Source organism: Canis lupus, chromosome 3 (genome assembly GCF_003254725.2).
Source record: "Canis lupus dingo isolate Sandy chromosome 3, ASM325472v2, whole genome shotgun sequence".
NCBI lineage: Eukaryota > Metazoa > Chordata > Mammalia > Carnivora > Canidae > Canis > Canis lupus.
Genome location: NC_064245.1, coordinates 51,233,100 through 51,249,089, shown reverse-complemented (window position 1 = coordinate 51,249,089; position 15,990 = coordinate 51,233,100). Strand labels below are relative to the sequence as shown.

Genomic DNA, 15,990 nt, shown 5'->3' with positions numbered 1-15,990 from the left:
TGCTGGTGGGCCATTTTCATATATATATGAAATAGGCATATATATATGCCTATTTTGTACTATATATATACATATAGCACATATATATGTATATATATGTATATATAGCACAAAAATAGGCATTGTCTGCTGACCCATGATCTGGAAAATAAAGAAGGAACTAGAATATTTCCTCTGTGAATGCTGATCATTATTATGGCTAGACAGCCTGAGAATAAACTTGCTCAGTGTGCCTTATAGACAATGGGATGGTCAGATGAGCAAGGATGTCTTTAAATGACTTGGACCAGGGAAGTGGAAAGATTTCTAATTTTGTCCCCAAACAAAGAATCTGCATTTCCTGAAACTTTTAATTTATAGGGTGACACTAATCCACTGGGCATTCCAGCATCCTTCTGGAGACTGGTAAATGAAATGGACATTTTTGTGCTTTGAGCAGGAAATGGAATGATGGTCCCAAACCTTGGGAAATGTTTCTCACTGAGCAGTCGGTGATAAGGGATAGTACCCAGATCAGATAACACAGAAAATATGTTTCTGTTTTCGTCATTTTAAGAGGGTTTTCTTTTCTCCTTGAGTCTGGGAACATGGAGGAAATGAGTGCTCTGGGATTTTATACCATTTGCTGCCCAGGGGATCCACCTAGACACCAGCCCCTGGAGAAGACACTCATCTCCTCTGGAGAATGGCCGAGAAATGGTGTTTTCTACTTCTCATCCTCTTGAGATTTTTCTCCTTTGTGCAAGCTCCTTCCTCTTAAGTTTGCTCTCATATTGGTGCAGGTAAATGTAGACTTTCAGGGAACACATCCAAGTATAAACCAAAGTTAAGTCTTCCCAAAATTATGGTTTTTAAGTTAGTTGGCAAGAATTTTTTGCCTAGTGGTTGCAATGGGGGAGACGGAGCAGACGTCATAGCCTCGGTTTTAAAGATGCTTGCAGTTTGCTGGGGAGACAAAAGAATACCCAGGAAGGAAGGAGAGGAGGACAAGACAGAGCATAATTTGGACATATGAGTAGTGTAAGACTGACATTAAAATCACAAGATTCATATTTTAAAATAGATGATACAAATTTTGAAATAGTCATTTGACAGAGAGCGCACTTGTTCACAAGATCTCAGGGAGTCTCCTCTGATAGCCAAATAGCTTATAAAAGTATAAGAAAGGTATCCAACCTAATTAATCATCAGAAACATGCATATTGAAGGACAGCTGGGTGGTTCAGTGGTTGAGTGTCCGCCTTTGGCTCAGGTGGTGATCCCAGAGTACTGGTATGGAGGCCTATATGAGGCTCCCTGTGGGGAGCCTGCTTCTCCTTCTGCCTTTGTCTCTGCCTCTCTCTGTGTCTCTGATGAATAAATAAATAAAATTTTTAAAAAATGTATATTGAACCATAATGAGATACCAGTGAACACCAAGCAGAATGGCTAAATAGTGATGATCATACCAAGTGCTGACAAAATATGGAGCAAATGCAGCTCTCCTACTCTGCTGGTGGGAAGGTAAAGTGTTATAATCATTTTGAAAAACAGTTTGGTATTCTAGAACATTACCATATTGTGTGACCTAGCACTTCTACTTCTATACCTATACCCACTCTATGTCTCTTTCTATTATCTATTTATCCATCCATCTATCCACCTACCTTTCTATCCATCCATCCATCCATCCATCCATCCATCCATCCATCCATTCACTTTATATAAAGTGAACTCTAGTGGTTAGGGATTTATATTTAGGTAGTAAAAAGTGTTTTACAAAAGCAAGACCATGAACTCTGTAAGTCAAGATAGTGGTTACCTTTGGGGTGAGGGAGAGGGAATATTGGAGGGGTGGGTCATGGGGTGGGGCACTTCCGAGGGGTTGACAGTGTTTTATTTTTTCCTTACTTTGAGGATACACTGATGCTAGCTTTGTAATATTTCAATGAGCTATTAAAGATTTTTCTTTCAAAGATTGATCACATTCTTCAAAATATGCTTAATTTATTCATCCATAAATATTTACTGAGCAATTACTATGTGCCTGGAACTGTATGAGACACTGGGGATGGAGGAGGCAAGGGGACACACAGGCCCAAGTAGCTCACATCTCAGAGTCCTAGAACATTAGTGTGTTCCAGGTTTCCTCCATTTCTTCATGCTGTGTTCTGGGTGAATCTCAGCATTGCTCCCAGTCATGAATTCTTCTGGTTTCATGTAGTGTAGGGTTTGTCCTGTCTGTGGAGGCTTTTTTTTTTTTTTTTTTTTTAACATCAATGAACCATATAACCAACTTCCAAGATATCTAATTGGTTCATGATTTTACAGTTATCTTAATTTTATTTCTCCCTGTTTTGGTGCATACTTTTTTAGGTGTTTTTTTTTTTTTAAATAATTATTTCTTTACTATTTTTGAACATTTACTCATTTTAACATCTCTATCAACCTAGTCATATAAAATTAACTTTACTGCAGGAAATTCATGTTGTGGTTATTGATAATTGTAATCATTGGGATCTAACCTTCTATTCCTCCAATTTGTCTGAACTTCAGCTCTTGAGTTCCTTTTTGTTTGGAGCATTGTTTTGTTTTTGTTTTCATGATTTTCAGTTTCAATTAGTTTACATTGGAATAGGCACTTAAGACATTTGTGAAACAATCTGAATGCAGAATCTCAGATTTTTAGTATTTTCCCAATTTCTTAAAACAGATTTTCCTCTTTATTCTTTTTTTTTTTAAGACTTTATTTATTTATTCATGAGAGACACAGGGAGAGAGAGAGAGGCAGAGACATAGGCAGAGGGAGAAGCAGGCTCCATGCAGGGAGCCCAATGTGGGACTGGATTCTGGGTCTCCAGGATCACGCCCTGAGCCGAAGGCAGGCACTAAACCTCTGAGCCACCCAGGGATCCCTTTCCTCTTTATTCTTAACACTGTTTAACCATTGATCTTTACTAGATCTTTCTAAAGTCTTCACCAAAAGTCACATAAAAACAGGAAACTTGGGGTACCTGGGTGGCTCAGTCACTTAAGCATCTGACTCTTGATTTCTCACTGTCATGAGATGGAGCCTTGCATGGAGCTCTGGGCCGAACAGGGAGTCTGCTTGAGATTCTTTCCCTCTTCCCATCACAAGCACACACACTCTCAAAAACAGTACTCAGATCTTTTTTTTAAATATTTTTTTAAAGAATATTTATTTATTTATTTGAGAGAGAGACAGAGAGGGAGAAGGAGACAGTGGGGAGAAGGGATAGAGGGAGAAGGATAAGCAGAATCCCTGTTGAGCACAGAGCCCGATTTGGGGCTTAATCCTAGGATCCTGGGATCATGACCTGAGCCAGAATCAAAGATTTGGATGCTTAACTGACTGAACTACCCAGGCATCCCCAAAATTACTCAGATCTTTAAAACGAAACAAAACAAAACCAGCCAACTCTTTGTGCTCATGTTTCATTGGTTCCTATGATGTTTCATTACATTAAGCAATGACATTAACAGATGGATCATAAATGATTTTGGGAAATAATCACAGCTGACCCTTGGCAAGCTCCCCTCTTGGATAGAAGTGTCTGTCTGGGTATCCAACTAAGAGTGGGTATTCAGGGAATAATGGGTGCCAGTCAGGATATTCCAGTTAAATACCAGTTAATTTGGCCAGTCATGAAGATATAACTTGGTGGAGAGTTTTTCTGGCCAAAAGAACAGGATGTGCAAAGGACCAGAGGCAGGCAAAAGGTTGATGGGTACCAAGGACAGAAAGACCAATGAGACCAAAGTATAGGAGTGAAGGAGAGGAAGGGCGTGGCAAGAAAGGAAGCAGAGAGAAGTGGGGAGACCCGACATTTAGAGTCCATGACTGTGTTAAGGCGTTTGGATTTTATCCTAAAAACAATGGGGAACCAATGGCCAGCTGTAAACAAGGGAGACAGATGAGAGAAGAGCACCTATGTATGTGATAACTTACCCAGTTTCGTCTCTTATAAAATCAATTGGGAGTGTCAACAAGGAGAAGTGACAGTGGCTTTTGAGAGAAAATCTACACTTTTTAGTATAAAAAGTGCAGATTGACATGTGTGTGCACATGTTTGAATATTTAGGAATGTGTGATTCTCTGCACATATTAAATGGGTTCCAGTATACTAATGGAATTTGAAACCAAACACTGAAACTTTTTTTTTTTTTTTTTTTAAGAGAGAGAGAGTGAGCAGGAGAGGAGCAGAGGGAGAGGGAAGGAGAGAATCTTAAGCAGGCTCATGCTCAGTGTGGGGCCCATTGCAGGGCTTAATCTCACAGCCCTGAGATCATGACCTGAGCCAAAATCAAGAGTCAGATGCTTAAACTGAGCCACTCAGGTGCCCAAGAAATTCAAAAATTCATGTATTCTAGACTGCTTCCCTCCTATCTGACCAAACAGCCCCACTAAAACCCAGAGCTGGGGTGGGCAAGAGTTATGATGCACATAGAAGGGGAGATCAGAAAGTGCAATGTCCTCAAACTTTGGGGAGAAAGAAAGGAGATAGGGGGGCAAATTTCAGGTCTTTTTGTTCTAGGGATACTTCTCAAAGGACCTAGGGGAGCCTCCTTGGCTTCAGAGACCCTCTGGTGAGACCTGTCTCCCTGCAGCAATTGGCAGCCATGATGAGCACCATTTCTGCCCCTGGTGCTCATAGCTGCCTCTGGCCATCTACTTTGGAGTTTCTCAGCCCTGGGGAAGGGACTGAGTGTGGACACCACTAAGAAGGGTGGGAGAGCTCTGAGCGGATTTTCCTCCTCATTAGTCTCCTCCTGTCATCTCTGTCCCAGTTGCATCAATCCCTGAGAATTGGGGCCACCTGCAGCCCTGGCCCCCAGATGCTGCACCTGACACTTTGCCAATTACATAGGAACTTCAGGTTGGACCCAGGACCTGGAAATCCCAGGGTGAAGAGAGAACTGGCAGCAGGGAAGATCTGTGGAGACACTGGGGAACAGCAGTTGCCCCATCTCCCAGATAAGGAACTCATCTGCCTGGCAGTGTGGAACACCAGGCTTGAGGATGCTGGCTGGCACTGCTGGAGAGCTGAGAATGGAAAAATCCCATGACTGCCATTGGCGTCCAGACAGTACGAGAGAATGATTTACAGAGATGGAGAAAGGCCATTTGGCTGGCCCCAAATTTGATCTACTTTTCCCTCTCGTAAATCCAGCATTCACATAAATCTTTGTAGTTTCCATCCCACCCATGCTGGGTTCCTCTTTTTCCCCTCCTCTTTTCCTTCATGAAAATAAATAAATCACTGGCCATCATCCTCTACCCATAGCCTAGCCCATGTGGCTCAGGAGCTGGGTCCCTGGGAGGATCCCTCTCATCATGACTCTGCCTTCTTCCACCCATAGCGAGAAGCCTTTGTAAATGTCATTGTTCTTACCGAAGGTGGACACATAACAGCATGCTCCTTTCTTAGTGGGCAGCTTCCCTGAGAAGGCAGCCAGAGCTGAAGTGCAGAGCACATGAGATCAAAGTTAGTGATGAGCAGCCCACCTTCCTTCCGATGTTGGTTGACCCCACTAGCCTGGCATCCTTGCTGTGTCTGGCCCCTCTGCCAGCAGGCCATACCCCTCACCTTACCCAGCCCTCTCCTCTGCCTTTTCACACTGCTTAACGTCTGTGCCCACCATCCTAAGGGGGCATGCCTAGTGGCCAGTTCACCTGGTAAATTAGCTCAAGCAGGTGTGCTGGACAGGAAAGGATTCCAGGCTCCAGATTCAGGCAATGGCTACTTGTATGGCCTTTGAAAAGTCGCTTCTCCATTCTGGAGCTCGGTTTCCTTACCTGTCATGTGGGAAAGCTTCATCAGATACATTCCGACAGTTCTGTCAATGGTTGAATCATTTTATTAAATACATCAATGTTTTTGGTGACAGCTCCAAATTTTGAAAAGAATGAAAGGTGGTGCTGGTTTAAGTTTGGAGTGGGTTTGATCTCTAGCTAGGAGACCATGGTCCTAGAGGCATTGGCATGGAACTCTGGGGTGCCAGAGATGGCTGAGGTCCAGTTTAACTCTATGCTTCTGTAATTTGAGACGTGTGAATATGTACTGACTCCCAGACAGGGCAGGGCCTCAGTTTCTCCAACTCCAGCAATGAGCAGGTGAAAGGAAGCTGGTGATATTTAGGGCCCCCTTTGTGCTAAAAGTGCATCATCTCTACTGGTGCTAATGACTGACATAGGTCTGATGGGCCCCACTAAATAAGATTTTTGCACATGCACATTCCTGTGTTGCTGTCAGCCAAGGCAGCCCTGTGGGTTTCAGTTAATGGACATGGAGGTGGCAGGAAAAAGACCTCTGGCTTGGGGGGGGGGGGGCTTTCAGTAGTAACCTGATCTACAAGGGAGGTCAGTCTGCCTAAATCCCAGATGCTTGGCAGAGAGGATGCAAACCAATCTCATGCCTGTCTAGATTTTCACTAATCTGAAAATAGTGTGCAAACTTCACACTCACTCCCTCATGCCTCGTGTTGTGTCTGGTGAGGTTACGAAACTATGTTGGTTGAAGCAAGTGACTTCTTGGCTCCATTTGCCTACTGACCTCATGGGGAAGGGAGGGAAGTCTGAAATGTGTGTGCGCACCTGCCCAGACAGTGCCTCCTGCCTTCCCCATTATTGTTCATCTTCCTTCTGGCCAACCTAGCTGCATTCCTGTAGCAGGGCCCTGTCCACGGTTTCTCAGATGTGCCCAGAGTCTTCCACTTCAGTCTGCACTCACACCTGACACCCCTCCTGACAACTGCTCTTCCATTGTCTTCCTGGGCCCTGGTCTGATGCCTCCCACTAACCTTGGGTTCTTCCATGACACAGGGGCTACACTGTGGTGTTTTAGTGATCACCAGATGCCCACTTCCTCATCCCACCCTGCGACTTTGCAGGACTTGACCCCATCCTGGTTCTGGGTGGATCCTAAGGCTGCTGCCCTTTCACTGCCTTTCCCATAGCTGCAGTCCCACTCATCCCCCAAATGCTCCTTCAGCTTCCTACTAGGAAGGACACAGGTGCCTTCTAGAAGCCAACATGTTCATGTGGTGGTGGTTTTTCCACTTTTTTTTTTTTTTTTTAACTGTAGGACCGTTTCTTCAAGGAAAGTTTAAGGGAAGGGGCCTTTGTCAGGATCTCCACCTGCATAGCCCCCTGCCTCTGGCATTCACATCAAGGTGAACATGAATTGAGATCACTGGCCAGTGGAATGGAGGTGGGGGTCAGAAAGTTGGCTTCTGTTTCTACAAGGATGAATGAGGATGAACAAGCTTTTGTTCTACAAAGATGAGGCTGTAATGTCATCTCATGGTCTTTAAACCCTGATTAAAAATCTGATTTATTGGAAAGGAGCAGTCTTTGTTATGGACAGATTTCCTCCCAGGAGGGGAAGAGGCAGGTCCTTGCCCTCTAGTTGCTAAAAACCATGTCCTGCATTGTTTCCAGGCCCTGAAGGATCCCACCCTGGCTGCCCGGAAGGATTTCCAGAGGGAGGCTGAGCTGCTCACCAACCTGCAGCATGAGCATATTGTTAAATTCTACGGGGTGTGTGGTGATGGGGACCCGCTCATCATGGTCTTTGAGTACATGAAGCATGGAGACCTAAACAAGTTCCTAAGGTGAGCACGAACTTCTGTACCCAGCCCTAGTCCCCCTCCCAGCTCCACTGAACGTCTGTAGTTCCCCTGGAGCCAGAAATCGCACAGCCCTTCTGAACACTTAAGTCTGGGGATTAGAAATGAGAAGCAGCCTTTCAGTCTTTCATATCATTTCCTGAGCAGCAAGCTTCAGGCCCCTGTCACAGATTTCTAGGGGGAGACACTGAGGATGCTATGACAAGTGAGTATGTTCTTCTTGATCACAGGGTGGACTGACCACAAGAGCAGGGTCTGGAAGGAGTCCAAGGAGGGAGCCCAGAGGGCTTTCCAGCCTGTAACTCAACTCTGAGACTCCAGAGCCACCCTTTCTCCTGATGATCTGAATAATTTTCTCACTTGGTGCCTTATGTTTCTCAGTGTTGCAAGGGGAGCTAAAACCTTACACCCCTTCTGGAAACGTTCTTGCTGGGGACTTTTTTTTTTTAATAATAAATTTATTTTTTATTGGTGTTCAATTTGCCAACATACAGAATAACACCCAGTGCTCATCCCGTCAAGTGCCCCCCCTGGGGACTTTTTAAAATGATGAATAAGAAGGTAGAAGGTTACAAGCTCATCAGGAGACAGAGATGGCTGAAAAAGAAGAGCAGATTTTCCTTGGATAAATTTATATGATGGTGTTATCCAGTACTGTAGCTACATATGGATATTTGAATTTAAATTTACATTACTTAAATAAAATTTAAAAATTCAGTTCCTTGGTCACACTAGCCACATTTCAAGTGCTCAGTAGTCATGGGTGGCTAGTGGCTACCATATTGAGTAGTACAGTATAAATATTTCCATTAATAATGTATTAAATTAGATAGCACTGTTCTAGAAAGATTAGATTTGTTGTAAGAGTGTTCCCAATCGTGGCTCAGGATCATCTGCATTTTGAGATGCTCTTAATGAAGTTGGTAAGAGACTGGAACCTCAGCCAGAAGTTCTGGGTGGAGTTTCAGGGCAGGAGTGCAGACTACCTTCCCCAAGGAAGGCAGCTTCCCACCGCAAGAGCAGAGTTGGCACTTCTCTGCTTCCCACATCTGCTACTTGCAAATAGTGCCCAGATGTGGAGGGGGCAGCCATGTGTGAAGGTCTGTGGAATTCTACCCACAATCAGGCCCTTGACAGAGTTCAGTCTTTGCCACTTTTTGAATTCCATTGAATCCCATGGCTGATAATGACATTTTCAGAGTTCAAATGTAGGCATGGAACATGCTAGCATGCTTACCAAAACTTGAGAGTATCTCCTTCAAGTGAGACATTCGCTAGGGTGCTGTGGTTTAGAGGGGGCAGGGAAAGGGCTGGTAGCAGATAATGAACACTTCTTATGAGCTGGGATTCCAAAAATGGCCCCCGAGGAATGGATAGTATCTGTAGGATGTTTTGAACCTCCTGAACTTGGATTTTCATAATGAAATTTATTCCTTTCTTGGAGAACTCAGTCCTTATCGTAAGATAGACTTGGTTTCATATCCTGAATTTGTCACGTCTTAGTGATGTAACCTGGAGCAAGTTATTAAAACTTAATTCTCTCTCCTAGAAAACAAGACTATTAATAACTGCTTCACAGGTTTGCTATTATGAGTACTAGGTGATTATATTTGTAAAATACCTAGATGAGTTTTCCATGTAGCTGGGTACTCAGTCAATGATAGCTACCATTAAATTATTACAATTAGTATCTTATCAGGACTGTGAACCAGGGTAGTTACTAATGCCTTTTTCCAATATTCAAGATCTTTATGCTGTACTTGCATTCCCCTGGGGTGGTGAGAGGGACATGCTTCATTTCCCACCAAGCCTGTGCCATAGATTCAGCAGTGCGTTTAGCCCCAAGTGCCACAGGCAAGGCTACAGAGAACTCCTGAGTACTACTGTCATGCTCAATAGAAGGGAAGAGAGAGGAAAAGAGTATAGAAGCCATTTGGTGGCTTTTAGGGTCAGGCTGCAGCTCCTCTCCTGGTAGATGGGAGCGCAGGCTTGGCTGCTGATGCCCCTTCCTTGTGATCTGACGCAGTAACTTTCCTTGGGAGAGGCGGAGTAGGAAGACTCCACAGGAGACAATAAAATGAATGTGTTCATGCTTAACGACCCCTTTCAGTGGAGAATTGGAGAAGCAGTAAAACAGGCCGAGGTCTCGCTGTATACCAGGGCTCCTTGGTCCACAACTTCATAAATAAGGGCTCTGGGTGTGGTTACAGCTCATTGGGTTTTCTGGAAAAAAGAGTGAATACTAAAAGTGACCGATATGACAAGGCAAGGTGTTAGGATAACAAATCTAAGGCATTGATTTGGGATGGAGGGGGAATTGGGGCTTCCTGGGCCTGAAGGGTCTCTCCATCCAGCTCTGCCACCAACAAATGTTGTCCAATCCTAGGCAGTGTGGTGGACAGGGTGGAAATGTGAACGCAAGGCTCTTGCTACCCACAGTGTGGACTGCCCACGGGCAGCATCAGCACTGGGAGCTTGTCAGAAACGCAGATGATCGAGCTCTGCCCTGCCAATCAGAATCATAAGGGGCGGGGCCCAGGAATCTCTTCAGTCAGCCCTCTTGATGCTCCATAAAGTTTAAAGCTCTCTAGAGCCACATGCCTGGTTTCAGTGCCTCCCCATTACCCATAAGGCCACTGTGACACTCCTGTGACTTTGGCCAGGTGACCTGATCATTTTGTGCCTCAGTTTCTTTAACTCAAAATTAGAGGGGAAGGATTAAGTGAATTAATAGATATGAGATCTTTAGAGCAGAGCTTGGAACACTTAAGGGCTCTGGAAGAGTTAGTTGTTATCTTATGATTTTGTAGTGGGTATCTAGAGCCGGGGAAACCTCAGGATAGCATTAAGATACTGAAAAGAGTAGGTTTATTTCCTGATCTATTAGAGTATGTCTGCATCATTTATTTGAGAATCTGGTTGTAGTGTTGTACTCACATGTACATTCACATAATGTAATGTTGGGTAAATAGAAATAGGCAATAAATCGGCTAAGAGAGATTTTATCCATTTCTATGGTGTATTCCAGAGAACAGGGAATCAAGAAGGCTCTTCCCCTTGATCTCCTGAATTCTCTCTGTCCCCTGTCTTCTCCCCCACCCCTCACAGGGCCCATGGGCCGGATGCTATGATCCTTGTGGATGGGCAGCCACGCCAGGCGAAAGGTGAGCTGGGGCTCTCCCAAATGCTCCACATCGCCAGTCAGATCGCATCAGGCATGGTGTACCTGGCCTCCCAGCACTTCGTACACCGGGACCTGGCCACCAGGAACTGCCTGGTTGGAGCCAATCTGCTGGTAAAGATCGGGGACTTTGGCATGTCCAGAGATGTCTACAGCACCGATTACTACAGGGTAAGGTGGCTTTTCCAGCTGCAGGACTCAGCAGCAGAGCTAACACCTTGCTCACATGTCTTTGTCATTGTCCATTAACCCTGTCACTCTGGAGAACACACATATGCACCTGTGCCTAGACATACACGTGATGGTTAGCCTTTGGCCACTCCCACATCTTGACATACCTGTTTATTATTTTCTCGATAGCTCATGCCTCCCGTCCTCTTGGACATTTAATTTGACAGTATGGTTACATTGCAATGACATATGCGTTGTGTTCTTATTTACATCAATACTCATTCTTCATGCAAACAGACTCATACATATATGTGTATGCCCAAATACACACATAATCAAGTTCAACTTGGTGCCACATTTTAACACTTCCAACTCAGTCCCTGATTCAGCTTTACGCACAACACATTTTATTCTCTGAAATTATCTGGTGACTGTGTAGGCTTATCTTGTCTTCAAAGCTACATCTTGATGAGAAGCCAGAACCCACAGAAAGTAGCAAAAATCATTAATGTCCTGCTGAGCAGAATCGCCTGAACGATTTAGGAAAGATGAAGCAAGAAAGCATGTTATTGTTGCCAACTTTGGAGAGAGTTGCAGGATGGCCTTAGAAAAAGCTTTGTGATTGTGATAGGAGGCATCATATTCAATATTACTTCTATACAGTGGTATGTTTTATGTTAAGAGGTATCTTATTTTGCTCCCAGAATTATTTTTTTCTCTTAGTCTTTGGAAAGCCACTTTCGGTGGATTACTGAACGGTTTTGACAGTGTTATTACTGCCAGGGAAAGGACAAGTGGGCATGAGTATAATTTACCCCAAAAGAGGGAAATATGGGTAAAGCCTGAGACGCAGAGGTGCCCTAACCTTTGCAAACTGATTGAAAGCTACATACCTCAAGAAATATGGAAGATTTACTTCAGGGACATTGAATGAGTGAAGAATTTGGATCAGTGGTATATGAAGAGGGGAGGACACAGTTCTGGAAGTTAAGAGGCATGGGAGCCATTGGTTTTGTCTTCTTTGTAGGGAATGAATGATCATATTGTGAGTCAAAGAGCCCAGATAGGATTGTCTTATTGGCTTAAGCATGGTGGACTACAAGGCTGGGAGTTTGGGGCTGGCATGTGCATTTCAGTTCTATCTACATGCTCCTGATGGCTTTGCTTAAACAACATTGCCTAGACATTAGAACTGGTCACTCAAGACATTTCATTTTAGCCATGGCCTGAAGAAAAATGAAATATTTGAGAAATGCCTTCAGTGGCTAGAAAGTGATGTGTGCATGGTACAACCAAAGGATGGCAGATGATATACTATCAGGAGAAAATAATGAGGCAAAGTAGACCAAACAGCAGGGAAGGTAGTATGTCTAAGCAAGTTGGGCAGTTTCTCAAGCCACCCACCCTGTCCAACATCCCCAAATATGGCAAAGGGAACACAGTGTAGCAGTAACCACAGATGGATGGCCAGGGCAGGAAACATCGAAGCAGAATATTTCTTTAGCATCTAGACTAATTTTTTTTTTTTTTTTTTTTTACTCATTTCCAACAGAGACATTGGTGTGGTTGCTAAGGGCCCATGGGCCATAGATTTCTTTAGTCAAGCTGGAGTTGGCACCATTTAATTGCCTTTGTGCTCTCTGTAATGGGGTTTGCTGGCTTATCTGGCTGAGCTCAGATTTATGTTGGTGTTGATAAAAGCATGGGACGGATCATCGTTTTTCTGAGGCAGATGTGTCATTATGAAAATCTGTTCTCAACTGGCTTTACCACGGTCCTGGGAAACAATATCTGACCAGAATGGGTGCAAACTCAGTTTTGAAGTTTGCACCCATTAATTGGGTGCAATATTTCTTAATATTTCTTGATTCTGATTCTAAAGAGTCTAAAAATCACATCTATCTGTTATCACATGATAATGCTTTGCCCTTGGTTTAACAACTGAGAACTGATGCTCTTTACTCCTAGGAGAGCAAGAAGGGATGAATCCATGTCATTTCTGTGGGTACCAGGGGTGATTGGAACTTGAGGAAGTGAGAGTGAGGTAGAAAACATTCACTCTTCAGGTATCTGCAATTCCTTTCTCATGAATTCTAAGCCAGGTGTAAGCTGAGGCCAACTGGCTTGAAAATGTGTGTCTTTGGTCCCAAGGAATATGAAATAAAAAAGAGAGCTATTGTAGTAAAAAACAATGCCCTATGGGAAAACTGCATATCCCACTGATGGTGGGTAGATACTATGTTTTCCATATTCCAAGAGTAGTATGTATCATATCTTCATGTTCAGTTGCTCACAACATCCTAATATATTCACAGCTCCCCCTCCCTCGCCCTCTGTAAAACAAAAGGTAGAAGCAGATTTTCTAGAGGTCATATCAGTAATGAACTCCAAAGTCTCGTGTCCAAATTGGAAAACATCAGAGTGACCAAGGCATTATTTTTTGGGACCTAATCTTACCTAACACTACCATTAGCAGCCTTGGGACCCCAGTGCACCTCCCATAATCTCTCTTTAGTTTTCCCACTAAAAAAATGAGGACAAATATAGTCTCTTGGCAGAATTATTTTGATGTTAAGCAAATTAATTTGTGTAAAGAGCCTAGAATACATTGCTTACTGGATAAACTATTGTTTCCTACATACCCAAGGCAGGAGAAGCACAGGGATAATCTGATTTCCAAATGTAATTCTTGGGTCAGAGAGAAAGATCTTCTGGCCACTGGAAAATAAACTGGGATCGTGCAGCTGCCCCAAAGATATAGAATCTTTAAGTTGACCCACCTTTGGAAACTTCCCTCCTCAAGGTTTCCACTTACAGACTGGAGCATCAGTACTTACTTGCTTATTCTTCTGGTCAGTGTTTATATGGTCCTCATGACCATAGAGCTAGAGCTAGGCTCATGTTCAGGTGATTTACAAAACATTTTTTTGTTTGGTACACCAGTTGAGGCTCTGGGGGAATGCAGTGATTTATTATATAGCAGGAGCACTGAAGGATTCTCTCTGCAAGCTGACATCTGGGACAGATTTGCTACTGTAGGTTACTGAAAACTGTTGAACCTAGGAGTTTGCTAGTTTCTGGTGCCTGATTCAGTTAAATGCAGATAATTTGGGCCTCTCTCTTTGTGTGTGTGTGTGTGTGTGTGTGTGTGTGTGTGTGCGTGAGCACTCCTGAGTATTCATCTGCCCGGTACAGAGTCCAGGGTGTATATATAAGAGCAGGGAGAGAGATGGAGATAAGCTCCTTTTTATATTCTTTCTTTTTTATTTTTAATTTCTTTAAAAAGTACCATCTGGCTCATATATGAATGACATGCAAACGATTTACAAAGGCGATCTTGCTAATTTCCTGTTACATATTTAGAAAGAGAAAACAAACATCTCTGTATTAGAGTTCCATGACCATTTATTCTCTCTTTTTAAGACTATGGCCTGGTGACAGATACCTTTTCCTCCTGTGGTCACTCACTCTACCATCCTGAGATTGTTTTTAAATTGGCTTGGACAAGTGTGGGTTTTTGGTACCATTATACCTTTCTCAGAATATCAGATGACACTAAGAAATTAGAGGTCAAATCTAGAATCAAAGAAAGTTTTGAGAGTCCTGAAAGGGGGTGGGATTTATTTGGAGGGGAGGCCATATGCTGAGGTATGGGAAGAGCAGGATCAGAAGGCCCTGTGCTCTGATCCTCCTCATCCAGAGGATCAGGAGTGTGCCTGCCTGTTCACCTTGTTATCTTCTGTGCCTACCACTGGTAGGCATCCAATATGAATGAACAAAGTCAGAATGGGAGTTCAGAGTTAGGCAAGAAGTAGGTTAGGCCAGACCAAGAGGAACTTAGACAGGCAAACAGATGCCTACCTAAATGAGGTAAGTCTTTGCAGATGTTGTGGGGAGTCTGTTATCTAAGCGAGTAGAATCAGTATCTGGGGACAATATCTGGAGGAGGCAGGTGACTGATAGTCTGGGTCAAGGATGGCTCGAAGTTAGAGATAGGGGATAGAGCCAAGTGTCTGGGAGATACGAGAGAAGGTATGCCAAAATCTAGGCAGACACACGTCTGGAGGACATAAAGCAGGTCTGGCAGATGATAGCAAGTTCTGGGTTCTAAGCTGGAGATTCCAGATCAGGATGCCTAGAAACCCCTGGGGAGGATGATAACGGTAACCCTTAGGACGTGGGAATAATTTGGAGTAAACTGATTTGACTGGTAGAATGTTTGATTTTATGGATACTATAATGGCAGTGATGAACAAGTGTCATCTTTTGGACCTATGCTATCTGAGTTTGCATCTCAGCTCCTATAATCCCTGACTATAGGACCTTGGTTATGTTATTTAACCTTTCAGTGCCCCAGACTATAAAAATGGGGCTACTGGTCCCTATCATATACATTTACTATGAGGATTAAGAGTTAACTAATATAAAGCTCTTAAGATGATCAATGTTAAATAAATATTAATTACTGTTACTATAATTAGAGCTAAAATAAAAATGTCTTCCCAATTCCAAAATGGGCATTTGGAATAAGGCTTACCTAAGTGCATTAGTTAAGATAGGTCAACTGCTATAGCAAGTAGATGCAAAAATATATATAATGGTTCAACACAAATAGAAGCCTATTTCTAGGTCATATAACGGTATGAGCAGATGAACTTGTGGGAGAAATAGCCCCCCTGCCATACACTTATTCAGGCTGATGGAGCTCTACTCTCTTCCTTATATGGTATCCTTGGTCACCCAAGATATCCATTCCCATTCCACAGCTAGAAGGGGAAATGGGCATGAAGGAATCCATGTGGTTAATGGACCTGACCTGGAAGTGGGGCCTGTCACTTCTCATGGCAAGAACCCAATCATATGCATTTGTAAGGGAGGCTGAGAAATGGAGTGTAGCAATGTCCTCAGGTAGAAGAGAAGAACATGGGTTGTAGTGAGCAACTGGCAACCTCGTACACATTATGGGTGAAGAAAAACTTTCTCTTCCAACATTCCACAGCATATCACCC

General features: G+C 43.4%; 1 protein-coding gene across 3 annotated transcripts in view; it reads left to right on the top strand.

Moving 5' to 3' along the window:
* The window catches only part of NTRK3 (neurotrophic receptor tyrosine kinase 3), a 391,217-nt gene that overhangs the window by 316,966 nt on the left and 58,261 nt on the right, over window positions 1–15,990 (top strand). For all 3 annotated transcript variants that reach the window (XM_025436910.3, XM_035714844.2, XM_035714845.2), the window contains exons 14-15: window positions 7,442–7,614; window positions 10,738–10,981. In XM_025436910.3, the coding sequence (XP_025292695.1) occupies window positions 7,442–7,614; window positions 10,738–10,981 (417 nt within the window). The remainder of the gene's footprint in view (window positions 1–7,441; window positions 7,615–10,737; window positions 10,982–15,990) is intronic.